This window comes from Bicyclus anynana, chromosome 4, assembly GCF_947172395.1.
Source record: "Bicyclus anynana chromosome 4, ilBicAnyn1.1, whole genome shotgun sequence".
Classification (NCBI taxonomy): domain Eukaryota; kingdom Metazoa; phylum Arthropoda; class Insecta; order Lepidoptera; family Nymphalidae; genus Bicyclus; species Bicyclus anynana.
Genome location: NC_069086.1, coordinates 6,650,087 through 6,677,504, shown reverse-complemented (window position 1 = coordinate 6,677,504; position 27,418 = coordinate 6,650,087). Strand labels below are relative to the sequence as shown.

Here is a 27,418-nt window from a genome sequence, read left to right as displayed (position 1 = left end):
TTCCTGAACGTAGTACACAAAACATTAGACGCAACATTATTTCCGGTGAATCCATGTAGCCATTAATGTAGTAAAAAACCATATCCAGCATTTTGCGTCTATTCATTGCGTAAATTTTTTATTTTTGCTGGTGACAAATAATGCATTTTATCATCATAATTATTATCATCATCATCCACATAATCAGCTAATGGACGTTCACTGCATGGACATAGGACTATCTTAAAGACTTCCAAACAACACTGTTTTAACGGCTGCTATCGTTAACATAGTGTTAATTACAAAGAGAAGGTCCGCGAGTGGATCGTGTGGCGCCTTCAGCGCGATTGGGGCACGCTGGCGGTGTTACCAACTCTCGAAAATATTTATCCCTAATGTTTATGTCAAAAACCCCTAAAATCGCCTCAATTATTGAGTTCCTAAAAAATATAAATTCATAATAATTTAGAAATAATATGCTGTAATGTTTCAAAAGTCTATATTTAATACAGACAAAATATTACCTCTACATCTGAAGTTTCAGATTTTTTGAAATCGGGGGTTTACGGGGATAAACTATAGCCTATGTTACTCCCTGATAATGTAGATTTCTGTTTATTTTTTCTAAATGGTCCAGTCGTTTTTGAGTTTATTTAGTTACATACAAAAATACAAATCTTTCTTCTTTATTATCCGACTTAAAAAAAAGGATAAGCGTCGCATTTTATGTTTGTTACCTCATAAATTCGTCGTTTATTAACTAATTTATAAAATTTTTTTTGTTTGAAAAAAATCCCATTTAATTTTCACCAAAATCGGTTCAGTAGTTTTGTTGATTAAAATCAAAGTAACTGGAATAAGTGAATAAAATTGCCCATACTATGGCGTTTACGGTCACTATGTTAGGACACACTAAAAACAGAATATTAAAATCTTTTTAACATAAAAATGAAACCGACTTTAAAGATCCATTACTCCTAAAAAGCGAAAAACAACATCTAACATCATCTATGTCCTTTGATCAGTTTGAAGGCGGTCTCAAAATACAAAATAAACTTCGAGCCCATTTGACATATTTGTTGATGTTATTTTTCGTTTTTTAGAGTAATGCATCTTTGAATTTAGAGTCTGTTAAAATTTTGTTGTTGAAAAGATTTTATGATATTAGTGTAGATAAAATGTCGACAAATTGGCAACTTTCCGCTGATGTTAGAGACTTTGAAGTTGGTAGCGCAAATCCGCCGCGTGCGGAGTTTGATTCCTGTCTATCCTACGCTGGGGACAAATGACTATCGTTAACATAGGGTTTATTACAGAGAGAAGGTCCGCGAATGGATCGTATGGCGCGCGGGTCGCTTGCAGCGGGAGTGGGGCGCGCTGGGCGGCGGCGCGGGCGCGCTCGAGCAGCTGGCGGCGCTCGCGGCGGCCTTACCGCACCGCGCGCCCGCCGCGCTGGCGCATCTGCGGGACACGCTGCTCGACCACGACGTCTCGCCCTTCGAGGTATGAACCCCACGTTGCTGTGATGTCACAGCATCTGTACTATCGTGGGGAGCGCGGGTCGTACGCAGCGGGAGTGGGGCGCGCTGGGCGGCGGCGCGGGCGCGCTCGAGCAGCTGGCGGCGCTCTCGGCGGCCTTACCGCACCGCGCGCCCGCCGCGCTGGCGCATCTGCGGGACACGCTGCTCGACCACGACGTCTCGCCCTTCGAGGTATGACCATTGCTGTGATGTCACAGCATCTGTACTATCATGTGGCGCGCGGGTCGTATGCAGCGGGTGTGGGGCGCGCTAGAGCAGCTGGCGGCGTTTGCAGCAGCCTTACCGCGCCGCGCGCGCGCGCACGAATAAGTAGAGTCTGCTTGTTTATTACACCGTACAACATTAGGTCTCTGTTTTTCATAACCAATATTAACAAAAGAATTGGTTGGACAAAATAATTAAAATAGTTGCTCAAATCGCCATTTGTGTCGTGGAGATACCGTGTGTTATAAAAAAATAAATGGGGATGTACGTAATCGGAAAAATAAGACGACATAACAGGGCTTTGACTTTGCAATATTTCCAGGTGAACCACTCGGGAGTGTTAAGCGCCTTGCTGCAGTACCTCACGGGCGCGGCGGCGGAGGACGCGGAGGGCGATCGCGAGGCCGAAGGCGAAGGCCGGGACTCTTCCGACCTGGCCGCCGCAGAGGACCGCCTGCGACTCTTCTTACACGTCTTTGCCGACCTGCCACAAGTGCCAGAGTTAGTAATTAAAAGAGTGTAATTTTATATTAACACTGATTTTATTTCCTCAGTGCTGTTGTGATTTAGGTTGTCGGGACTGACTGAGACGGGCTCACATCAGAAGTGATTTAAATGCCAAGCACAATAATTATTGAAACCTTATCAAGTCTCACAATTCAAATTTGATAGAAAAGCACTAGCAAAGAATAACTTCGATGAGTTTCTGACTCCGGGTGCAGGTTTTAAGGTTCCTTTGAAAACTCGGTAAACTTCACTACTCGGGATATCCTTCCCGCCTTACACTTGCGCCGACAAAGTTATTTGCCAACTTTGGTGTCTTTTGGTGTTGATGTGACTTGTACTCTTTTATTTAGAAAGTGTTTTGATTGCAGCGACCCCGAGTGGCGTGAAAAGGCGAGCGTGATCGGCGCCGTGGGTGCGGGTGCGCTATCGGCGCTCGTGGGCAAAGTGAACGCGTGCGTGTCGCACCTGGAGCAGTTCCCCGTGCGCGTGCACGACCTGCCCGCGCGCCCCGCCACCTCCGCGCTCAAGTTCTTCAACACGCACCAGCTCATGGTGAGCGGCATTGCTTAGTGTCTACACACGGCGCCGGTGGGCGAGGTGCACGCGTGCGTGTCGCACCTGGAGCAGTTCCCCGTGAGCGTGCACGACCTGCCCGCGCGCCCCGCCACCTCCGCGCTCAAGTTCTTCAACACGCACCAGCTCATGGTGAGCGGCATTGTTTAGTGTCTACACACGGCGCCGGTGGGCGAGGTGCACGCGTGCGTGTCGCACCTGGAGCAGTTCCCCGTGAGCGTGCACGACCTGCCCGCGCGCCCCGCCACCTCCGCGCTCAAGTTCTTCAACACGCACCAGCTCATGGTGAGCGGCATTGTTTAGTGTCTACACACGGCGCTGGTGGGCGAGGTGCACGCGTGCGTGTCGCACCTGCAGGCCTAACATGCGTCAATAACATCTCGTGAAAAGAAGAAGACAATATTCTCCATCAATATTGTCTTCTTGCTGCGCAGTTGTGTCAGTCCCAGCTCTTTCGTCCAAACGCAATGGTTATCATTGGAACGATGTTCCTTATTGTACGTTGCGAAAGGGGTTTGGACGGAAAAAATTAAGACCAAAAGTTGAACCGACACTTTTTACCCGACTGCGTAAGGAGGATAATGTATTTGCTATAGTTGTAAGCCGTGACCTTAAAACAGCTGGTGAGCTCCAGGTCCAGCTCTGATGATAGTTATAGCGATAGCGAACTTAATTCCGGGTTTTATCCAAGTTTTATTGGTCCACCCGAGATTATATCATGATGCTTATCTTTTCTAAATAGGTTTATTGAAGCAGTTCCCCGTGCGGTAGCACTACCTGCCCGCTCGCCCCGTCTCCTCCGCGCATCATTTGAGACGTTCTTTAAAATATTATGACCGACCGTAATACAATATACGTTTTATTTATGTTACAGTGTGATCTCAAACGACATCCTTCATGCACCAACCTAAAGCAGTGGAAAGGTGGTGTTGTGCGGATAGACCCCTTAGCTTTAGTGCAAGCAATCGAAAGGTAAATTAATGTAAATGATATACATTTAATGGCAATGTTTAAAATGCACTTGACCATGGTTTTGTTAGTTTTTCAAAGCGCTATGTCAAATGTATTGAGATCTATACATTACCACATTCCGGCAATAAAGTATTTTATTCTTGCGACGTAACCTAAACCGTAAGCCGACTTTACAGACAAGCAAGTGAAGTAAAACTTCTTTACGCAAGCTTCACTTGGGAATGTGTTATGACAAGCAATCAGGCGAACCTTTAAGATGCTTGCTGCCATCTACAGGCACAGTGCAACAGTGTTTGTTATTTTAAACTACCAGTAGATGGCGTTCTTAGAGAACTTTGAAACAATTTGTACAATTTAAGAAGCTGTTGCGTTGCAGTTACGCCTGAGGCTCATAGATGGCGCTTTGTTTTTATTTCTGAGATAAGTTTTGCTTCAGTCGTGTGGTGTAAAGCTCACTCGTTTTCCTGTGTACAGATACCTCGCTCAGCGCGGATACGCGAGCGCGCGGTCGCGCGAGGCGTGCGCGGCGCAGTCGGACGACGAGCCCGCGTCCGACGACGACGTGGACGACGCGCTGGCCACGCCGCCGCACCACCCCGTCGAGTTAGTGCCCTGCTCACCTACATAAGCATTTTATTAACTATATAATGATTTATTTATTTTGCTATCCCAGTATTTTGTCGGACCTGGGTGACGTTGTCGCATGGGTTCGACGACTTTTCGCGGATGATTGATTTGTAAAAAATTTGTAAAAAAAAAACTAAATTTCACTCGGACGAAGTCGCGGGCGTCCGCTAGTTAGTCGTATTTAAAACATATTATGGCAAATATTCTTTTTTTTTTAAACTAAAATCAATACCATTTCTGAATATGGCCAGTTTGAACATGTAGTTAGCCCCGTTGATATGACCTCTGCCTGAGATTCTGGAGGGTGTCGGTTTAAATCCGGTCCGGGACATGCACCTCCAACTTTTCAGTTGTGTGCATTTTAAGAATTTAAATATCACCTGTCTCAAACGGTGAAGGAAAAACATCGTGAGAAAATCTGCATACCAGAGATATTTCTTAATTCTCTGTGTGTGTGTGAAGTCTGCATATCCGCATTGGGCCAGCGTGTTGGACTATTTGACCTAACCACTCTCATTTTGAGAGGAGACTCGAAATCAGCAGTGAGCCGAATCATCATCATCATCATATCAGCCGATGGACGTCCACTGCAGGACATAGGTCTTTTGTAGGGACTTCCAAACATCACGATACTGAGCCGCCTGCATCCAGCGAATACCTGCGACTCGCTTGATGTCGTCAGTCCACCAACCAACCGACCAACACTGCGTTTTCTGGTGCGGGGCCGTCATTCCAGCATCTTGGGACTCCAACGGCCATTGGCTCTTCGAACAATGTGCCCTGCCCTTTGCCACTTCAGCTTCGCGACACGTGGAGCTACGTCGGTGACTTAGTTCTTTTACGGATCTCCTCATTTCTGATTCGATCACGCAAAGATACTCCGAGCATAGCTTGTTCCATCACCCGCTGTGTGACTCTGAGCTTTCTTATGAGGCCCATAGTGAGTGAACCGAATATGAGTGGATAATGATGAGCATGAATTTGTATTGGATTGACAGTATCATGATTATTATTATTTAATTTCAGTTCGGACCACAAGTTGGAGTTCCTGATCGGCGATACAGTGCTCCCCTACAACATGACAGTGTACCAAGCAGTCAGACAGTTCGGCGAGCAAACAGACGCCGACACTGACACGGAAACGCCTATAGGTGCGTTTTTAAACTTCTAACATACTTAATAAATAGTAGATTGTTTGACCAACCCAAACCCAAATAGAAACCGAGTTTATAATGGGTTTAGCCCCGCGTGTTACACAATTCTTTTCACTACGATTGCGAGAAAATAAAATAACTCGGTACAGTATTCAATGTTTTATTTTATTTGAAAATTAAATGTAGGTACAAAATGCTATAACTTTGGATGTTAGGGGAGATGCTTTTACCCGGTAACTTAATTTCCGACTACTGTGAAGTTGAATAATGAGTATGAGGGGTAAACATGGGAGATAATTGTTTAAAAAACACCACCCGTAAGTGAATGCACTTGTTGTTATTTTCTCCACTTATTAAATTTTTCGTAAGTAGGTGTTTCATTTGTAACTCTTTTTTGATCCATCTCATCCAAATTAGGGTCACCATTCTCACTGCATAACCAAGAGTGCATTTTATATAACAGAGACAGGAGAGCTTTAATGCCTAGAACATTCACAACATAGTGCAAGCTGGTCAGTCAGTCACACTTTAGACATAGTGTTTATCATTTTCATGGCATATTAGCCAATGTGCGCCAAAATTGTAATCCGTTCTGACGTTGAAACATGCCGAACTGTGTAAGTCTGCGAGAACGAAACTGGCGACGACGGAGTAGTCTAGACGGAGTAGGACTAGAGTAGTTTTTAGAGTAGAGTGAACATTTTTACTGTCCCATAAACCCGGTTTAGATAAAATACACGAAATGAACTCTTCATTATCGATTTCCATTATAAAGTATTATAAAAACACAACACTATTCTAACCGCGCAAGCGACGAAATCAAACTGATTTGTTCCCGTCGCTTCCGTGCCGCCGCCGCTCCTCAACCGTTCTCTCCCGCTCTCGCCCGTTTCGTGCGCGTCTCTTTACTTTGCTATACATTTGAATGCATCGCCGTCGCGTCGCCCCGCTCACGCTCCGCCGTCGCCAATTACGTGCCCGCAGCCTTAAACATGCCAAACTGTGCAAATTTTGTTAAGCCGCTCGGACAAATGTTATTGTACACAGCACAGGCGTAAGCCGAACGTGTTCAGTGCGGAATCAATGGGGATGAAAATTCATACAGTTTTAGCTTCCTTACATTAAATGTGACATTTTTTAATACATGAACTATAAACATAAACGCACAAATAACAAAGATATTAGTAATTTTGTTTGTACGCACATACAAATCTAACGATCATTACATTGCCTACGACGTCATTAGTTCGTGCCATTTTGTATGGGGCGTTTTTCAGGGACCCGCGGCAGCGCCGCAAATCTGTCCCTTTAAATCCCTGTAGCTCCGAAAGTAATGATCGCAGATACCCTGTTCCTTTTACAAAATTGCTTTACTATTAGCGTACTCTTAATTTATATACAATTTAAAAAACTGTCATCATCCCTATTTTGATTTTCGATTCACGCTTACTTATTGCATTTACAGAAATCTATAATAGGTAGCTATAACGGTAAAATAAAAAAAAACCTTTTAAGCGCGATCGGAACCCTCGTAACTTTAATTACCACCATTAAATCATGGCATGACTTGTCGTTTCAAAAATGCTTGTAAACTAAGCCTAATTGGAAAAATTAATTTAGAATTTTTGAATTTGCATTTTAATGTTTGTTTGTTTGTCAGCGAACGCCGGCATCTGGGTGCAAACCCACACCATCTACTACCGCGCGGTAGAGGCGGGCGAGCCGCCGCGCAGCGACGCTTCTGCCACGCGCAAAGGCAAGGGGCAACCCAATAAAGTCTCCTCCAGGCGCAAACCAGATCTCTTGTGGAACGGTAAGTCTGACAAACTATCATCATCATCATCATATCAGCCGATGGACGTCCACTGCAGGACATAGGCCTTTTGTAGGGACTTCCAAACATCACGATACTGAGCCACCTGCATCCAGCGAATCCCTGCGACTCGCTTGATGTCGACAGTCCACCTGGTGGGGGGTCGGCCAACACTGCGCTTACTAGTGCAGGGTCGCCATTTCAGCACTTTGGAACCCCAACGTCCATCGGCTCTTCGAACTATGTGACCCGCCCATTGCCACTTAAGCTTCGCAACTTGTTGAGCTATGTCGGTAACTTTGGTTCTTCTGCGGATCTCCTCATTTCTGATTCGATCACGCAGAGATACTCCTAACATAGCTCGTTCCATCGCCCGCTGTGTGACTCTGAGCCTTCTTATGAGACCCATAGTTAGCGACCAAGTCCTGGCTCTACAAACTAATTGGGCGTTAATTTGGTAGTTTTCTTGGTGAAGAATAGCACTAGGTCTGTTAAATCATTTGAAACTTAATGATCGTGTAAGTTATGTGATTGAATATTTCCCTGTTCTTGTCAGTGAAAACTTGAGTCGGAACAACCAACCACTGTTTGCAACACGTCGGCCTCCATAATTAGTGATCAAACTACATTTGATACTTACTTTTACTTTTTACTTTACTTGGCTACCCAAAACGATTTGCAGAAGGGATGTTTTTTTTTTTGCTCGACGTGGTCCTTATCTACCTTAGTTATTACAGGACAGTGTAAAGTGAAGAGTGTACTAGTGCATTAAGCGGTATCAGTATGCCAATTAGTTATCTAACTATATAACGTGGGTCCAAGTAGCATGTCCCCTGAGGTCTCTAGATATAATGTCCCTTGCGAAAGTGTTTTTATCAACATGATACTATACTAATAGCATTAACAACTGAGTCTTAGGGCCATAAATCATTTCTCTATATCTATCTCGCTTGCACTTATGGGTCTTATGGAGCCGTCTAGTGAAGGGTGTAACAATGAAAGACATATTATCGATAAGTAAAGTTTATTATCGTATCTTGTTCACAAAATTAAAAAAATTAACAATATTTGATTTAATATAATACATATTTCATATTATATAATTATTAACTAAATAAAATTAATCTTCATCTGAGTCTTCATCATCAGAATCTTCGTCTTCTGCCAAATTTATTATATATTAGTATCCATAGTGCGCAACGAGTAACACATGAATGTATTTATTTAATTGCAGTAAACACATTTATAGCAAAAAAAATACGCAATGCAATTACATTAGAAACCGACCAATCAGAATCGTCCAAATCATTATTGACTCATCATTAGCACGTGCGCAGGTAGCCGTTTATCGATAATTAGGGTGCGCAGGTAGGCGCGCTGCACATTCCTATCTTTTTTGACTTTTATGACCGGACGACTCAGATGATAATGCGCATACTATAATCGTTATCCAAATAACTACAATATTTGTCACATGTATTTATTTTTGAACACAATCACCATTGATATTCACAGGTATTGAGGCATCACAGTTTTAAATTAATAATAATAATAATAGCGTTTATTCAGACAACTTAGTACATATTTTATATAGTTTCTTATTCTAAGGTCTTAAGCATCTTTGTTTGTTTGCCCAACTTTGCCAAAGGCCTCCATTTCTTTCCATTTAGATCTGTTCAACGCCTTCCTTGTCCACGCCTCCCCTGCTACAGCCTTTATTTCGTCCTCCCATCTTCAGAACTGTCTGCCTCGATTCCTTTTGCTGTTTCTTTGGTACCAATATACAATACTTTTATTACAGTTTTAAATTACACAAGATCAAATGTATATTATATGCCACGCGTGTTTCCATGCGAAAGAAGTCGCGGGCGATTAGTTTGTAATATTTGACGGCCTCCGTGGCGCAGTGGTATGCGCGGTGGATTTACAAGACGGAGGTCCTGGGTTCGATCCCCGGCTGGGCAGATTGAGATTTTCTTAATTTGTCCAGGTCTGGCTGGTGGGAGGCTTCGGCCGTGGCTAGTTACCACCCTACCGGCAAAGACGTACCGCCAAGCGATTTAGCGTTCCGGTACGATGCCGTGTAGAAACCAAAAGGGGTGTGGATTTTCATCCTCCTCCTAACAAGTTAGCCCGCTTCCATCTCAGACTGCATCATCACTTACCATCAGGTGAGATTGTAGTCAAGGGCTAACTTGTATAAAATAAAAAAAAAAAAGGAATTCACAATGCACGTGTTGGTATGTGTCGACAGAGGGCGTAGTGCCGCCGCGGTCGGCGCCGCTGGTGGTGATGCTGCGCTCGGCGCTGGGCGCCAGCGAGGTGCGCGACGCGTCGCTGCCGGCGCTGGGCCTGCTGCGCGCGCTGCACGCGCTGTCGCGGCACTGGCACACGCTGTACCGCGCCGCCTGCCTGCCCGACCACCGCCCGCTGGTGCCCAACGCGGACTTCGTCAACGCCAAGGTCGATGACGTATATGTAGTCAATATAGTATAACGCTAATGAACAATTTACTATCCTTTTAAAAAATAGTGTCAACTACCCTATTATTAACTGTGGGGTTATAGTATGGGGTACAGTCTTAGACCATTTAAATAACAGGACCTGCCTCGCTAACCGTTACCGCTCTGGCAAAGATCAAAAATCTATGATCTAACGCGTTTATAAAAATGTTGGTATAGAATCGATGTTTCATTGTTGTAATCGTTTTCGTCGTGTAAAGAGTTTGTGTAATTAAATGGCAAAAAAAAACGGCCAAAAACTTGTAGTTTAGTAAAAGTTTAGTTTAGTTTAGTTAGTAAACGTTTCATTTGAAAGTATTTAAAGTTTAATTTTATCAAATTTTGTAATAAAAACAATTTATAAAAAGAATCGATTCTTTTGACATTTGAAACAGCCAAACATCTAAGGTACTGTAATAAACAGGTCCAGACACCTGTCTCTTCTGCGAACCGATAAAATACAATCGAACTTGTATTTTCATCCAAAGTATACTTTACATAGATTCGTAATAATGAATAATCGCATTCGCAATTATTCGCAAAAAACAAAATAACATGGTAACGTGATAGTGTTTTCCGCATACAGAACAACGCAGATAAATAGGAACACAGTATTTAATACAAACTTTTTTGTTACAGCTCGCCGCGAAAGCCAACCGACAACTTCAGGACCCATTGGTTATAATGACTGGAAACCTCCCTCCTTGGTTGAAAAAAGTTGCATACGCATGGTGAGTTGTAAAAAGCTGGCATGATTACATTTTCACTACTATTATTCAAAAAGCTGTTATGTTATCGTCTCACAGCGGGAGTAAACAACCATTTCAGGCTCTAGGGGCTAAAGTAGATTTATTTTTATTTTGTTGTCTGTTACGCGTACCAGCCTACTATAAAATGAAAAAGGTTAATCCCTAAATAGCAAAATTCAAAATTCAAAATTCAAAATTCATTTATTTCAAGTAGGCTCAGTTTACAAGCACTTTTGACACGTCAGTTGACTATTTGTAAAGATTCTACCACCGGTTCGGAAGGCAGGTTCTGCTGAGAAGATACCGGCAAGAAACTCAACAGTTGCTCTTTTGAAAAAAGTCATACAGTATTACAATTTACATTTGATAACAATTAAATTACAATTTCTTATAGTTTTATTTCCTGTGTGAAGGTGGAAGCTGATCCAATGGCCTCCAAGCACCTTTGTCGTTAAGGAACTCATCAATAGTGTAGTAACCTCGACTAAGTAAATGTTTTTTAACACATTGCTTAAAGTTGTGCATTGGCAAGTCCATCACAGTCTTGGGGATCTTGTTATAGAAGAGTACACCCAAACCCACAAAAGATTTTTTAACTCTTTGGAGACGATATGCAGAAATAACTAACTTATGCCCGTGTCTAGTAAGACGTGGGTTTAGATCTCCTTTTCGTTTGTACAAATTAATATTTTGTCTTACATAAACTATACTGTTATATATATACTGACAGGCTACTGTTAAAATGCCTATTTCTTTAAACTTTTGACGAAGGGACTCGCGTGATTTTAGTTGATATATTGCTCGAATTGCTCTTTTTTGAAGTACAAATATAGAATGTATATCAGCAGCCTTGCCCCACAACAAAATACCGTAAGACATTACGCTGTGAAAGTACGCAAAATAAACAAGTCTAGCTGTATCAACATCAGTAAACTGTCTTATTTTTCTCACTGCAAAAGCAGCTGAGCTGAGTTTACCTGATAGTTTTTCTATATGAGCACCCCACTGAAGTTTAGAATCCAAGGTCACTCCCAGGAAAACTGTGGAATTCTCTATTTCTAGTGTTTCACCATTGATCATTATAGACTTATCTAATTTTATAACATTTGGTAATGAAAACTCAATACATTTAGTTTTCTTTGCATTTAAAAGTAAGTTGTTAACAGTGAATCAATGCGACACATGCGATATGGCACGGTTTACATCGTCGGAATTATCTTTACTTCTGTCACTCTTAAAAATTAGGGATGTGTCGTCAGCAAACAGTACTATCTCACAGATGCCGCTAACATGGTGTGGTAAATCGTTTATGTACACTAGGAATAGAAAAGGACCCAGAATTGAACCCTGTGGGACGCCCATTGTGTTAGAAAAACCGCGAGACTTTGAATCATTTATGCATACCTTTTGTGTTCTATCACTAAGATAAGAGGCGATGAGATCAAGTGCAACACTTTTTATGCCATAGTGGCTTAACTTAAGTAAAAGAATGTTATGGTCAACACAATCGAATGCTTTGGACAAATCACAAAATACACCAATAGCATTCTTAGCATTTTCCCATGCATCATATATATGTTTTAAAAGTTTAGCACCTGCATCAGTTGTACTGCGACCTTTAGTAAAACCATACTGTTCAGGGTGAAATAAATTATTTAAATTAAAATGACTTAAAAGTTGATTTAAAATGATTTTTTCAAAAACCTTACTAAGTGTTGGCAGTATTGTAATTGGTCTATAATTATTAACATCAGTTTTGTCACCTGATTTAAAAAGTGGTAACAGTTTGCCATGTTTCATTAGGTTCGGAAAGATACCCAAATCCACGCATTCATTAAAAATAATAGCTAAGTGGGGAGCAATTACATCAATTATATTAGATATTACTTTCACTGACATGCCCCACAGATCTCCGGTTCTTTTTAATTTTAACAAATTGAAAGATTTTTTAATGTCTGATACAGTTATGTGGTGAAATTCAAAAAGAACGTTGCACTCTTTAACATTGCCTCTTAATAGTCTCTGGGCTTCCGTAGCAGACGAATCTAGTGAATCAGTTAACAAGATAGGAACATTCTGGAAAAAATCTTCAAAGGCATTAACAACCTCGATATCAGTGTTTACCTTTTTGTCATTAACAATTAATTCAAAACTGATATCCCGCGGTTTGATTTTTCCTGATTCTCTATTAATTATATTCCAGGTGGTTTGTATCTTGTTCTCAGACTCAATTATTTTCTGTTTGATGTGTAACGATTTCGCAAGAATACAAACACGTTTGAAAATTTTTGAGTAACTTTTGACATAATCTAAATAAGTTCGCGTTTGAGTATATTGTTTTTGCTCGTACAACTCGTACAGTTTGTCTCTACTTTTGTAAATGCCTACAGTAGCCCATTCGCTAAACTTTAATTTTTGGCTAGCATTAATGCGTTTGAAGTTAAAAATTTTACTAAACTCTCTGTCTATTGTCTTGAAAAGTGTACCAAAGAGCATGTCTGGATGATTATTTTCAAATGCAAGACTTGGAATTTTAGAAATAATTGTGTTTTTGAATCGCTTTAATTTACTTTCAGTTATTGGCCTACACTTTACCCATTGATTGCTATTGGTTTTATTATTTAAGATAGTAATTATTTGACCACTATGATCAGAGCTTAATTTATTTATTATCTTCTTTCTCTCAAGCACACAATTATAAAATATATTATCCAGACAGGTACCTGAAGTTGCGGTTATCCTAGTAGGTTCGTTAAAAGCATGCATCAAATCAAAACATTTAAATAAGTTAAGAAATCTAACAGATTTTGAGTTTTCTGTTAGAATATCAACATTAAAATCGCCGCAAATCAGTATTTGTTTGGAAGATGTGCACAATCGCCTCATTACATCTTCCATTACCTCTTCAAATTGATCAAAGTCAGCAGGAGGGGGTCTGTACACGCATACTATAATAATTTGTTCCAACTCCACACAAGAAAGTTCAACAATGCATTCCACAGAAAGACGAACTATATCTTTTCTATCCTTACATTTTAAGTTATTATGTAAGAAAATTAAGGAGCCACCATGACCAGCCCTTCTGAAGAACACACTTGACAATGAATAATTATTAATATTAAGAACTGACAGCTGTGAGTTAGTGAGCCAATGCTCCGTAATACATAATATGTGTATATTGAATTTTTCTACAAATAGTTCAACTTCTAACTCCTTGCCGTTGATGCTCTGTATGTTTTGGTGTACAAGGTTAATGTTACAGTGCATCTCCGTTGTCGTATCTTCTAGTTTAAAAAATTTTCAATTGTAACAGTACCAGGATTGGTACTGCAGTCAGGTATAGAAATATTTGTACTATTAGTACAGGTTGTAAAAATGTCAAAAGACTGCGTTACAATACTTGTAACTGGATCGGTTAAATTACAATTAACAATTGAGACAGTACTATCATTCGTACTCTGGTTAATAGAAACATAACTACTATTATTACATGTCATATTAATGTCAATAGACTGTGTTACAACACTTGTAACTGACTCGTTTAAGTTGTAAGCCAACAGAGAGGCAACATGCTGCTTACATTTTTTTGGCAGATATAAATTATCTTTAGTCAACGAATAAGATGAGATAAACTTATTCATGTCAAAATAAAAAAATGCATCGCTGTGATGGTATGTCAAGTTGTATAACATAAGCATCATCAATAATCATACTAAAATAATGTTCTCAACAAAACGAAGAAGGTTTTATTCGTAAATAGAATCATCTATACTAATATTATAAAGCTGAATAGTTTGTTTGTTTGGACGCGCTAATCTCAGGAACTACTGGTCCGATTTGTCCCAGCCTATTTATCGCTATATATTATCCCCATATTCCTACAGACACGGTAACCACGCGGGTGAAACCGCGCGGCGTCAGCCAGTCATAAATAAATAAAAAAAATAAAATTTGAACTAAATGCATGAAATGAATTCTTGTCTGTGGAATGGATGCATTTTTTTCATTGAATACTGTACTGAATTATTTTCTATCAAAAATAGATTGTAACACATGGGGCAAAAAAAATGATGACAACGGTATCTATTGAGCGGCCTCGACTTGCGGCTCGGGTGGTAAAATTACCTCGTATATAATGAATCTTCTTAGCCCCTTATATAACAATCTCCTATTATTTCCTGTTTTTGAAATATAACAATAAAATGTATAGCATATATAGGAACATTGCGAACAGGCAAAATTTGTGTGTGCTACTATGGTGCATGGACAGTTAGACGCACAATGAATATTGCAAGAAAGAAAGAAATATATACTTATTACTACATCATGCCACACATCACAATTATTTAAGAATAAATAAATACCTTGCGATATGTGACATAACCTAGAAAAAGGTCCTAGCTCAGCATATTGCTATATGCTCCCCGTATGCAAAAAAAGCATACAGCACTGATTTTCAGTATACAGTAGAACCCGAGGGACCCAACTAATAACGTGTCTTAGACGGGAAAGCGTATTTTATACGGGCTTTGGGTGGGGGATAGTGAAAAATATAACAACTATAAATGTACACATACATAGTTATAAAAAATAGTGTATTTGGTGTAAAGACTACCTAATTATGCTTCTCAAAAAAGAAGACAAAATGATTTTGATGCATTCATCATTATCAACCCATATTCGGCTCACTGCTGAACTCGAGTCTCCTCTCAGAATGAGAAGGGTTAGGGCCAATAGTCTACCACGCTGGCCCAATGCGGATTGGCAGAGATTTGATGCATTAGCAATTACGAAATTTTCAATTAAATTTTACTTTTGCAGTGCGTTTTCAAAATTTTCATTTAAGAATTGCATCTGTCAAGGGTCGTTTGCTGTCAGGGTCTTTCAGTTCTTTAAGATATCATGTATTAGTCGTATCCTGCAACCTTGTTTAAGGACCTTTATTATGTCCTAATCTATCTCTTGTAATTTATTTGTCGCATTTGGAATTACATGCGTGTCACGTGTAGGCGTATTAAACGGGATAACGAATCGTATTATGCGTTAGGAAATGTATGAAAACATGTCTCAAGTTGTAGGCACTGGCGTCAAATGACGTATTATACGGGAAATCGTTTTAATCGTCTTAAGCGGGTTTTACTGTATTGTGTTTGTGTTCACAAGGAGTGGTAATGATTGTGTGTATGTGTGTGTCGCAGCCCGTTCGTGTTCCCGTTCGAGGTGCGCCACCTGCTGTTCTACGTGGTGTCGTTCGACCGCGACCGCGCGCTGCAGCGGCTGCTGGAGGCGGGCGGCGAGCGCGCGGCGGCGGGCGCGGATGAGCGCGTGGCGCCGCGCCTCGACCGCCGCAAGCGCACCGTGCAGCGCCACAGCGTGCTGCGCCAGGCCGAGCACGTCATGCACGAGTTCGCGCACTCCAAGGTGAGTTACACCTTGCCGACATAATATTTAGTAGAGGCCACAGATCAAAGAATAATAGGCAGATAGGAACACGGACACGACGTCGTCGATAGCCGCTCCAAGTACAAAGTTAAGACTTAAGACAAAGCGTCGCATTAGTAATAACTTTCAATATTATTCAAGAAAAATGGATTTTAAATATTTTAAAAACTAAAGATATAAAATGGAGTAATATTTTATTGGTAATTATTGATTATTATTTTTATGTTTCTCTTTCATGTATTATTTTTGAAAGAAGCTTTACACTCCAGTTGTGAGGTAAAGCACATTCCATTTTATTTTAATAATTTGCTCTACTTTGGCTCTGGGTTATAGTATTTTTTAGCTTAACTTATGTTATCTCCATTATTCATAGAAACATAATTTCTGTTGATATGACTGTTAATGAAATGCTTATGTTTTTAATAAATTACCCTGGTACAATTTCAGGCACTTCTTGAAATTCAATACGAGAACGAAGTGGGCACCGGTCTCGGGCCGACGCTGGAGTTCTACGCGCTGGTGTCGCAGGAGTTGCAGCGCGCCGACCTGGACCTGTGGCACGGCAGCGAGAACTTCAAACAGAAGCCGACGTCGTTCGGCGGCGAGATCGTCAAGAGCCAGCCGCCGCTGGTGACGGACCGGTCGGCCGACGCGGCGGCTCGGCTCGCCTCCTCCGTGCGCGACGCCCTCAACCTCGACGAGGATCGCTCCCCGGAGCCCTCGGAGCTGGAGAAGGAGACGCTGATCCCGTCGCCCGCGCCCGACGCCACCTACGTCACGTGGCCCTGCGGCCTCTTCCCCCAGGCCGTAGGCCGCAACGCCAGGGCATCACATTTGTCGAGGGTCAAAGCGAAATTCCGGTTTCTCGGCAAGTTTATGGCAAAGGCTGTGATGGATTCTAGAATGGTGGGTTTACAAGTAATTTTATTCTTTAACTTTAGTTGTTTGAAAAAAAAATGACAGAAAAGTGTCTTGACTGGTGCAATTGTGGTTTTGCATTACATCTAAAAATCAAAAAAAAAAAAAAACATTTATTTCACGTAGGCACAGTTTACAAGCACTTTTGATACGTCAGTTGACTGACTATTTGCAAAGATTCTATCACTGGTTTGGAAGGCTGGTTTTGCTGAGAAGAAACTGGCAAAAAACTTAACAATTGCTCTTTTGTAAAAAAAACCATACAGTATTGTAATTTACAATTGACGACAACATTACAATTTCTAATAGTTTTACTTCTTGTGTGAAGGTGGATCTGATCCAATGGTCTCCAAGCACCTTTATCATTAAGGAACTCTAGTATTGCTGTTGCAAGTAACGATGCTATTCTGCCACCAATCAGCATTGTCGTGTACCAGTCTGAAGATTTTATTCGCTGATGTAATAACAGATCAGCGATGATGACGTCTAGCAAATCATGGATTTATTTGTTGTCTGCGTGTTCTGTCAACTATTACTGTAACAAAAACGCGTATCCTCAGGTGGATATTCCGCTGTCGGTGACGATGTACCGCTGGCTGGTGAGCGAGCAGGGCTGGCTGGGGCTCAGCGACGTGCGGCACGTGGCGCCCGAGCTGTGGCGCTCGCTGTGCCGGCTGCGGCGCGTGGCGGACCGCGCGCGCGCGCTCGCCGCCGACACCAGGCACACGCCCGACCAGCGCAACCACATGGTGAGTGCGCAAGGGTGACGATGTGCCGCTGCTGGTGAGCGAGCAGGGCTGGCTGGGGCTCAGCGACGTGCGGCACGTGGCGCCCGAGCTGTGGCGCTCGCTGTGCCGGCTGCGGCGCGTGGCGGACCGCGCGCGCGCGCTCGCCGCCGACACCAGGCACACGCCCGACCAGCGCAACCACATGGTGAGTGCGCAAGGGTGACGATGTGCCGCTGCTGGTGAGCGAGCAGGGCTGGCTGGGGCTCAGCGACGTGCGGCACGTGGCGCCCGAGCTGTGGCGCTCGCTGTGCCGGCTGCGGCGCGTGGCGGACCGCGCGCGCGCGCTCGCCGCCGACACCAGGCACACGCCCGACCAGCGCAACCACATGGTGAGTGCGCAAGGGTGACGATGTGCCACTGCTGGTGAGCGAGCAGCGTTGTTGTCCCAGTTCCACCTCTTCCTTCTCAACGAACGAAGACAATGAAAATTACAGCGGTATTACTGGCTACAATGCTATTGGTTGAAATTTGTCTATTTCTCGCTACGAGATATGCTTGGTCGCATGTTGAGCGTAAATAATAACATATTCATTGTGACCTGTCAAATTACATAAGGGACAGTGCTAACGAACTTATCTCCCTCAGATAAACGGGCTGGAGCTGGACGGCTGCCCCATCGAGGAGCTGGGGCTGGACTTCATCCTGCCGGGCGACGGCTGCACGGAGCTGCGGCGCGGCGGGCGCGACCTGCCCGTCACCGCGCACAACTTGCACGACTACATCGCGCTCGTCACGCACTGGCTGCTCTACGAGGGTAAGCTATAACATAAATATACACCTTAGACCATTAAAAAGAATGGACCTGTTTCGCACCCAAATTCACCAACAAAAAAGTCTGTCGTTTTTTGAGGGGGACGAGGTAAACTCACACATCGAAAACATTTAACATCATTAAGTATATTCTGTGTCCATACACTACACACAACTATATAATTGACTCGCAATACATACACGTGTAATTTTTACACAGACTAACCAACTCAACGCCTCTGACATCGCTTAGATCATCCACAGAATATATATATAGTATGTTCGATTACTTGATCGATTTTTTGCTGTTCCGTCAAAAGAATCGATTCTTTTTAGAAATCGTTTTTATTACAAATTTGATAAAATTATGGTAGAAATAGTTACAAATGAAACATTACTCCATCTTTTACTAAACAAACCGGCATTTTTGGGAGCTCTTTTTTATTCTATGCGCTTCACTACATTATAATCTTACCTGAAGGAAAGCAGAGGCATATTTGGAGAGCATATGCCTACTGTAGATGTCTATTTATTTACTTAATGACAATAATTACAAAAAAATAAAAAAAAGCCCGACTGCCTAACGTGCTCGTACATAGGTCATCCGCCTCGCGTATTTTGTATAGCGATTAATAAATAACGTTTTTCTAATCGTAGGTTTTTTTTATATGGCCATGATCTACCATTTTGAAATGCTCTTGATGAGCCCTTGACTTTGATACCCATATCCTTCGACCATTAATAACAGGACCTGCCTCGCTAACCGTTACCCCTCTGGCAAAGATCAAAAAGCAATGATCTAACGCGTCTATAAAAATTGTTGCTATAGAATCGATGTTTCATTGTTGTAATCGTTTTCGTCGTGTAAAGAGCTCCCTAAAAATGCCGGTTTGTGTGGTTGAATGGCATAAAAAACGGCCAAAAACTTGTAGTATAGTAAAAGATGGAATAACGTTTCTACCTTAGTTTTTTTCAAATTTGAAAAAAAAAATTTCTAAAAAGAATCGATTCTTTTGACGGGAACAGCAAAAAATCGATCAAGAAATCGAATATTCTATGTATATATATTCTGTGGATAGTCTAAGTGATGTGTTTGGTAGTCTGTGTGAAAATACGCGTGTGTGTATTGTGAGTCAAATTTATAGTTGTGTGCAATGTATGGACACAGAATATATTTAATGATGTTAAATATTTTCGATGTGTGAGTTTATCATTTGTGTTGTAAGAAGGGCATTCCAAATCTGGGACTCGACTGAGTCGACTGCATCTATTGATATTAATGATATCCATGTGGTAGATAAGAATATACATGTATATACAGAGGTTATAAATAAATAAATGCTTCTTCTGTCTTTTTGTTAAAATAGTGTTGTCAGTTAAACGTTAACTGGATTTTTCTGTTTCGTTTCATAGGCGTTACCAAGCAGATGGAGGCATTCAAGGAAGGATTTGAATCAGTATTCCCTTTAAACAATTTAAAGATATTCTACCCAGAGGAGTTAGAGCAAGTATTTTGTGGAAGTCCATCAGGTATGTTGTTGTTATTTTTTTTAAACTTAGATATGAAATTTCTTTTTTGTGTCAGTCAATGGCAATTAGAGAGTGGTCAAGTATATCCAGAAACATCTTAATTCTTGAGTTATTGCTCAATTAATTTGTTATATAACTACAAGTTGCATAACTATTCATTGAGCTCAATTAATAGTAATACAACTTGTAACACAATGTCCTACAAATTGCGTGGGACATTAATTCGTTCCGACGATCAGAAATTTTTATTACCTGCTAACCCAGTTAGCTACTCACGGAAAACTAACTTGATAGTAATGAAATTGTAAAAATGTTCCACAGATTCTGGACTATTACTGTACTAGATAATATAAACTAATTTGATATAGTCCAGTCTATTTAGTCAATAAAATTGGCTGCATATAACTAAATTCTTTTTAATTTGTTTGTAATTTACATTTGTGTTGCTACTTCTATTTATTACTAAATCTATACTAATATTATAAAGCTGAAGAGTTTGTTTGTTTGTTTGAACGCGCTAATCTCAGAAACTATTGGTCCGATTTCAAAAAAATCTTACAGTGTTAAATAGCCCATTTATCGAGGAAGACTATAGGCTGTACTTTATCCCCTTATTCCTACGGAAACGGGAACCACGCGGGTGAAACCGCGCGGCGTCTACTGGTAAATGGATAAAAAGTAACAAATGATAAATTTTTACTAGGTGGTCGCGATCAGCGATGGGAGCCGAGGATGCTGGCGGACTGTATTCGGCCCGACCACGGCTACAACTCGGAGTCGCGAGCAATATGCATGCTGATCGACATACTAGCGTCCTACAATCGCGAGGAGCAACGACTTTTCTTGCAATTCGTTACTGGAAGCCCTCGACTACCCACTGGAGGTAAAGTAACCGATGTTATAGTCATCCAGTACAATGATTTGTTGTTTGTGCTTGCACATTTTTATTTTATTCACATCCATTCTGATCCAATGCGGGTTGGGGGTGAATTAATAAATCAAACAATACAGCCAAAATAACGTAAGAAAACATTTAACTTAATACTAAATAAAAAATTAAATTAGCCTTTATTCTCAGACTGTTTTAATTACATATATTTAATCAACTATTTTAGTTTTAGTTAATTTTTATTACAGCAGAGCAGTCAGGTTGTCCTTCGAAATAACTTTCTGGTTGTCAAAATTAATACTAAAGCTTTGTCTAAACAGGACAGGCCTCTTTGTTTATTATTCTGTAATTGGAAAAATTTCTGGCTTTAATTATTTATCTATAACGCTCTTCTACATATCTCGTGGTGCCTAACAACAACAACAACTACTGAACCGATTTGAAAAATTATTTCACTGTTTGCAAGCTACACTATCCCTTAGTGCTGTAGGTTCATCATCATCATATCAGCCGATGGACGTCCACTGCAGGTCATAGGCCTTTTGTAGGGACTTCCAAACATCACGATACTGAGCCACCTGCATCCAGCGAATCCCTGCGACTCGCTTGATGTCGTCAGTCCACCTGGTGGGGGGTCGGCCAACACTGCGCTTACTAGTGCGGGGTCACCATTCCAGCACTTTGGGACCCCAACGTCCATCGGCTCTTCGAACTATATGTTATGCTGTAGGTTATTATCCTCTTATTCCTACGGGAACCGCGCGATTCTGCTAGTATCATATATTTTAGTGTTATATACGTGTCGTCAGGTTTCAAGGCGCTGAACCCGCCGCTGACGGTGGTGCGCAAGTCGCTGGAGTCGTCGCTGGACCCCGACGAGTATCTGCCGTCGGTGATGACGTGCGTCAACTACCTCAAGCTGCCCGACTACAGCGGCGCGGAGGTCATGCGCGCCAAGCTCCGCCTCGCCGCCTCCGAGGGGCAGCACTCGTTCCACCTCTCGTGAAGTGCCCCTGGCGCCTGTCCCGCACGACCTCGCACGACCCCGCGTGCGTGCGGTCAGTGACCTCGTGCATACTTGTGTTGTAAGTGTAAGCTCGGGAAGACTGTCTATATGTGCAATCAGAGTGTTTTTTTTTTAATTTCCTATTGTGATGGACACTGAAAGTGCTGTTTTAATATTTTGTTTTCTTTTAGATTGATTTTAGATTACAGAGGATATGTTAATAGTTATATTTTGTGTTAATTTAAATGTAACTGCTTTGTATATTTCTTTAACTAGAGGAATAACTCGACATGTTAATTTAAGTGTGCGACGGAGATTGGGTCCTTTTTGAACGAAAGCGGAATATATATAGTCTTGCCCGATTAGAGGATTTCCAAGCGGTCGCCACATATATCTACCGTATATTTTACTACATAAGCTACATTACGAAATACCATTGTCACCTTGTGAGCCCATTATGCGCTAAATACTAGCATTTAATACCAAACGGTGTATGTTTTGATTAAAGTTTAAGAGTCGTAAATGAATAAAGAAAAGTGCAAAATTTAATATGTAACAATTTCAATAAAACCATGTAAACTACATTGAACAAGTGCTGTGTTTTCTTTCATTTCACTATCTGCTGAACTTTTCCTACATCGGTAGAACTGTTGTTAACAATAACATGGTGTCCGCCCAATGTTCACATTCCACCTGGCAAAAGGACATTAAAAAACATTTATTGTAGTAAGGTATAATTTTGATTAAATAAAATAGATTTCAAGGATATTTTTCTTTAATATTATAAGTAAAATTTTACAATTGCCTCACCAACAATAATGATCCAAATAAAAACATCTACCAATGGTCCTTAAATAAAACTGACATACTTATGAATTAATTAAAATAATTACCATAACATTGTATTATTTACAATTGTACTACCCAAAACTTATCATAAAAGGACTAAAAACCTGTAATGGCCAGACAAGAACACAGATCATGTACTCTTGAAACCTGCTACATCATAAAATCATTGAGGTCCAAACCAAACAATAGCCTTGGCAAGTTCATTGATGACACTCCCATGATATGCGGGCGACGGGAGAAGGACTGCGTGGGTATGTGGTAGTGCGCGGGTATAAAGATGAGCGCGCGGAGCATAGCTACCTTCTCCCGGCCCGCGCGGACCATTGTTAGTGTTACAAACGAATTTGCCAAGATATAGATAGCTGCCTACCATACGCCATGGTAGGAGTACCGTGGGCTGATAAATTTTCATCAATAGCAAATGATGCATTGAGCAAATGACAGAGCTGGCTGTCACAGGTTCTTAATCTACAAAAAGAGTGATAGTCAGGTGACACTTTTTTTTTAAATATACTTGTACGTAGGGATTCCAGTTTGCTTACATGAGATAAATAAAATATTTAACTAAATTACTGAGCATATTATTTACTAATATTTAATGGTTTCAGAACACCTAACAATGATACTACAATATAAAACAAAATATACAAACTGTTATAAATATATTATTATAGTAAATATTGAAACCCAAGGATAAATTGTCTTTAAACTTTAAAGATAAAAAGCTAATCCTATAAACTAATTTAAATGTGATAAATATTAACTTACTACTCACAAATACCAACACACACAATATATTTCCACAACACCAAAGATTACAGTTATAGTATGCCCCAAACTTGAAGTCTGATCTGAACACGAGGCGTCTAGCTGCGCTGGATACAAAATTATCCCAGAGAAGTTATATGCTGTTTGGCGTGTTGCAACTTCATATTTGACGCATACTGTACATGTGAAATAAAGTCTCAATAACATGTCACTTATAAACAGTGACGTAGCGTGGATTTCACTGTGCAGATTGAAATTCACGTTTGTCTGTAAAGTCGGTTTCCTGACGATAATTGAATGTGACAACGTCATAAGAAAATACTGATTGATGGAATGGTTGCATTTTTCAAAAGAAAATGTTCGTTTTCCTAAAATACTGTATAGTACCTTCATAGACCAGAATATTATTATTTCTTGTAAAAAAAAATTGGCAACCCTAGAGCGGGGGATCGAATTTTATGACATTGTCACATCAAAAGGCACAATATATGAAAAGATTCCAACATTATTACAGGCTTTGAAGAGCCATACTTTTGTGCTAGATTTTGTTTATTGAATCTTAGAGGAGTGAACATTTAGATTTTCCAATTTTTTTTGGAATGTCTAATCAAATTGTATGCCGCCTGGGCCATTTGCCCCCATTACTAAGCTACATTACAAAGTTACGCTACACCACTGCTTATGACTAAAATCATAACATTATAAAGTCTGGAATGAAATCCTACTTACATCTTCTGTTTAGAAAAGAATATTCAAACTAGGAAATCTACAGTACCATCGCGATCCACCCCAGAATGAGAAAAGAGCCGCCGACAGGCGTTAGACGACGCAATGCGCGTTCTCCAGTGAAAGCATGGTAATAGCACGTGCCACAGAAGAGTCCCATTCCTGCTATAAAGAATGTGCCAGCCTGCAAAGGAAAATTGCATTGCTAGTTAACTAGCTAAAATCTTCAAACGCATCATTACTCTTTGTAGTAATTAAAAGTACCAAGTCTTTTCATCATCATCATCATATCAGCCGATGGCCATCCACTGCAGGACATAGGCCTTTTGTAGGGACTTCCAAACATCACGCTACTGAGCCACCTGTATCCAGCGAATCCCTGCAACTCGCTTGATGTTGTCAGTCCACCTGGTAGGGGGTCAACTAACACTGTGCTTTGTAGTGCGGGCTCGCCATTCCATTGGCTCATCGAACTATGTGCCAAGCCCATTGCCAGCATTCAGCTTCGCGACTTGTTGAGCTATGTCGGTGACTTTGGTTCTTCTGCGGATCTCCTCATTTCTGATTCAATTTCACAAAAATTCACACAGAGATACGCTCGCCCGCTGTGTGACTAAGCATTCTGTCTTTTAATAATATATATATTTATATCCCTTTCTTCAACCAAATGACTGTACTAGTTCTACAGTAGTGTATAGAAATGGGTTCAACAATAGGTAGATATCTAAGACCCCAGAGATTTGACTGCAATACCTTGACCTCACTGTGGATATATTTTGATTTTATAACAGCTGAAATTTTTGAAAAAACATTAATTAATTATGGAGCAGAAAAAATCATTCAGTTGGGTCACCAGAGTAATACTTGTATTTTAGAGGTTCTTGTGTGTGTGAATGTTTGTTATCCCTATAAGCTGAAACTACAAAACAGATTTGGCTGTTGGAATAAGGATTGGCTTCATGATCATTTATTGTGTAAATTTAAATCATCAATGTACACCATGCCTAGACACTAATCAGAAATTGCAATCTGATTTCTAAAACCAGATAAAGAACAAAATTTAAAGCATCAAAATTTCATATTGATTGTATTCATGTGTTATCTAATAGCACAATATCTTTGGTGGTAGTTTAGATTAATATTTGATATTAATGCTATTTCAGATAATTTGACAGATTGGTAAAAAATGGCTTAACAACTTGAGAATAGCAGAATATTGTATATGCTCACTATTTCGTCTCAATATCATGTCTAAAACGAAAGTGCATTAACATGACAATAGAGACAACACTGGCTCCTTTTCATTCTCTTATGTCATGTTACAATTAATATTAACACCAATAAGCCTAGCATGCGTCTCCTCTCTGAGAGGGGTTAGGCCAATAGTCCAGCACACTGGCCCAATGCAGAATGGCAGACTTTACACATGCAGAGAATTAAGAAATTTCTCTGGTATGCAGGTTTCTTCAATTATATTTTTTTTTATTTTTAAGCTACTACTGTAGCTTTGTACTGTAAAAATAATACACCCTTGCCAAAGAAGACATCAGACAGACAAGAGGTACCTGGAGAAGGAAAGCAAAAGAAAAGTGTCTGGAGGAGGCCTGTGCCCAAGGACAAGCTAAAGAAAGAAGGATCAATGTCAATGATGTATATTGTATTGTAATATTGTAATGTAAATAATTCAGTAAATTAAGGATTTAATTATATTATAAATAAACTAGCGGACGACCACAACTTCTTTTGCCTATGCTAAAAGGTAGCCTATGTTCTGCTCCAAGATAGACTTTATTTGTGTACTAAATTTTGTTCAAATCGGTTCAGCGGTTTAGCTGTGAAAAGGTAACAGACAGACATACATACTTTCGCACATATAATATTAAGTGTAGATAATAAGTTAAACGACACTTACAAAACAATGAGTATTAGTTATATTAACTTACAATATAAGGTCGCCTGCACAGTGGTACCGTCATAAGGGCAAGTGTGTGGAGAAAATGAAATCTGTTAGCAGTTTCAAAAATTTTCTTAAGGTCTTCTTTACTCTCTGTTTCTGGGAATGTTCGATGAGCGCCCATAGCGCCTAGAACCACGGCCGTAGCTCCACTTATCCCCGCTAGCCGCACGAACGGCCCAGCCTCTTGCGCTAGCTCCCATAAAGGCATCTTGATTATAATTGCCGGCGGAGGATTCACAGGCTGCTTACTTTTAAACAGTCCCTGGAATCATTGACGCAATACATTTTTATATACTGTTATCATCAAATCTGCTCGATAAAGATAATACGATGTGTTTCTGTATAGACAATAATTTTGTTCAAAGCAGACACTTACGATATTGCGTAAAATATTCATAGTTCCCTCCGCCACCGTATTTAACATAAGTGTATCGACGAGATTAACCATACCTTTTATAAAAAGTCAATTTAAGATCAGGAAAGAGAAAGAGGAAGGATCACAAATCGCAATAGAGCTGTTATAAATTTTTAGTTAAAGAAAATCAGACAGAAAAATGCAAAAGATTTCCAATTTCCAATTGTCAGTTGTCATTGACAATGTCAACGTCATTGCCAAATTCCAATGTCAATCTCACTAAATGTCAATCATGTAGAAGATTCATATAAATTACAGATCACTTTTGTCTTTTACCCAAGAATATGAGTTTTTTTGTGACTGACTTCGACCATTAATAACCTGAATAGTCTAAGGTGACGGACTATATTTGACCCTTTGACACTTTGACACCTATATACAGGGTGTGGCGTAAATAATGGATAACCCTGTACCTGCCGAAGAGACTCCTAATGGGCTATAGGAATATAGATTTTTTTTTATTTATTGAAGTTTCGTTTTGAGAAAAATGGCTTAAGTCATGTTTTTATAAAAATGGGTACTTTCACTTACTAATTTTGCTACAGTAATCTCAAATTTTGGAATTTTCTTTTTCTGTTTTTTTTATAATATAGCTTAAGAGTTGTGCTACTGTTATTGATAAGGAATTTCTAATTCGTTACTCTAGTTTTGGCAAAAATTAACATGAAAGTTCAAAAAAGCCTTATTGATTATTCAGTTTGTTAATTTTGTACATCATATGGTTTAAAAAATCTCTATTAGAGCTGATTTGCCCATTATC

General features: G+C 40.5%; 2 protein-coding genes across 2 annotated transcripts in view; one reads left to right on the top strand and one right to left on the bottom strand.

Annotated features, from left to right (window-relative positions):
- The window catches only part of LOC112058415 (E3 ubiquitin-protein ligase TRIP12), a 50,114-nt gene extending 27,579 nt beyond the window's left edge, over positions 1-22,535 (top strand). Inside the window, exons 24-39 of the mRNA XM_052891463.1 lie at positions 1,296-1,482; positions 2,047-2,225; positions 2,600-2,783; positions 3,679-3,776; positions 4,251-4,379; positions 5,430-5,554; positions 7,218-7,370; positions 9,625-9,833; positions 10,511-10,602; positions 15,819-16,041; positions 16,510-16,968; positions 17,541-17,729; positions 18,354-18,522; positions 19,932-20,048; positions 20,752-20,931; positions 21,747-22,535. Coding sequence (XP_052747423.1) covers positions 1,296-1,482; positions 2,047-2,225; positions 2,600-2,783; positions 3,679-3,776; positions 4,251-4,379; positions 5,430-5,554; positions 7,218-7,370; positions 9,625-9,833; positions 10,511-10,602; positions 15,819-16,041; positions 16,510-16,968; positions 17,541-17,729; positions 18,354-18,522; positions 19,932-20,048; positions 20,752-20,931; positions 21,747-21,943 — 2,890 coding nt within the window. The 3' untranslated portion in view covers positions 21,944-22,535. The remainder of the gene's footprint in view (positions 1-1,295; positions 1,483-2,046; positions 2,226-2,599; positions 2,784-3,678; positions 3,777-4,250; positions 4,380-5,429; positions 5,555-7,217; positions 7,371-9,624; positions 9,834-10,510; positions 10,603-15,818; positions 16,042-16,509; positions 16,969-17,540; positions 17,730-18,353; positions 18,523-19,931; positions 20,049-20,751; positions 20,932-21,746) is intronic.
- Positions 22,536-22,700: 165 nt separating this feature from the next.
- LOC112058414 (transmembrane protein 256 homolog) lies at positions 22,701-26,837 on the bottom strand. The gene is made up of 3 exons (XM_024099224.2): positions 26,620-26,837; positions 26,230-26,505; positions 22,701-24,470 (listed from the first exon to the last, which is right to left on the bottom strand). The coding sequence occupies exons 1-3, from the start codon at positions 26,689-26,691 to the stop codon at positions 24,327-24,329; spliced, it is 492 nt and encodes a 163-aa protein (XP_023954992.1). The 5' UTR covers positions 26,692-26,837; the 3' UTR covers positions 22,701-24,326.
- Between the last annotated feature and the right edge of the window lie 581 nt (positions 26,838-27,418).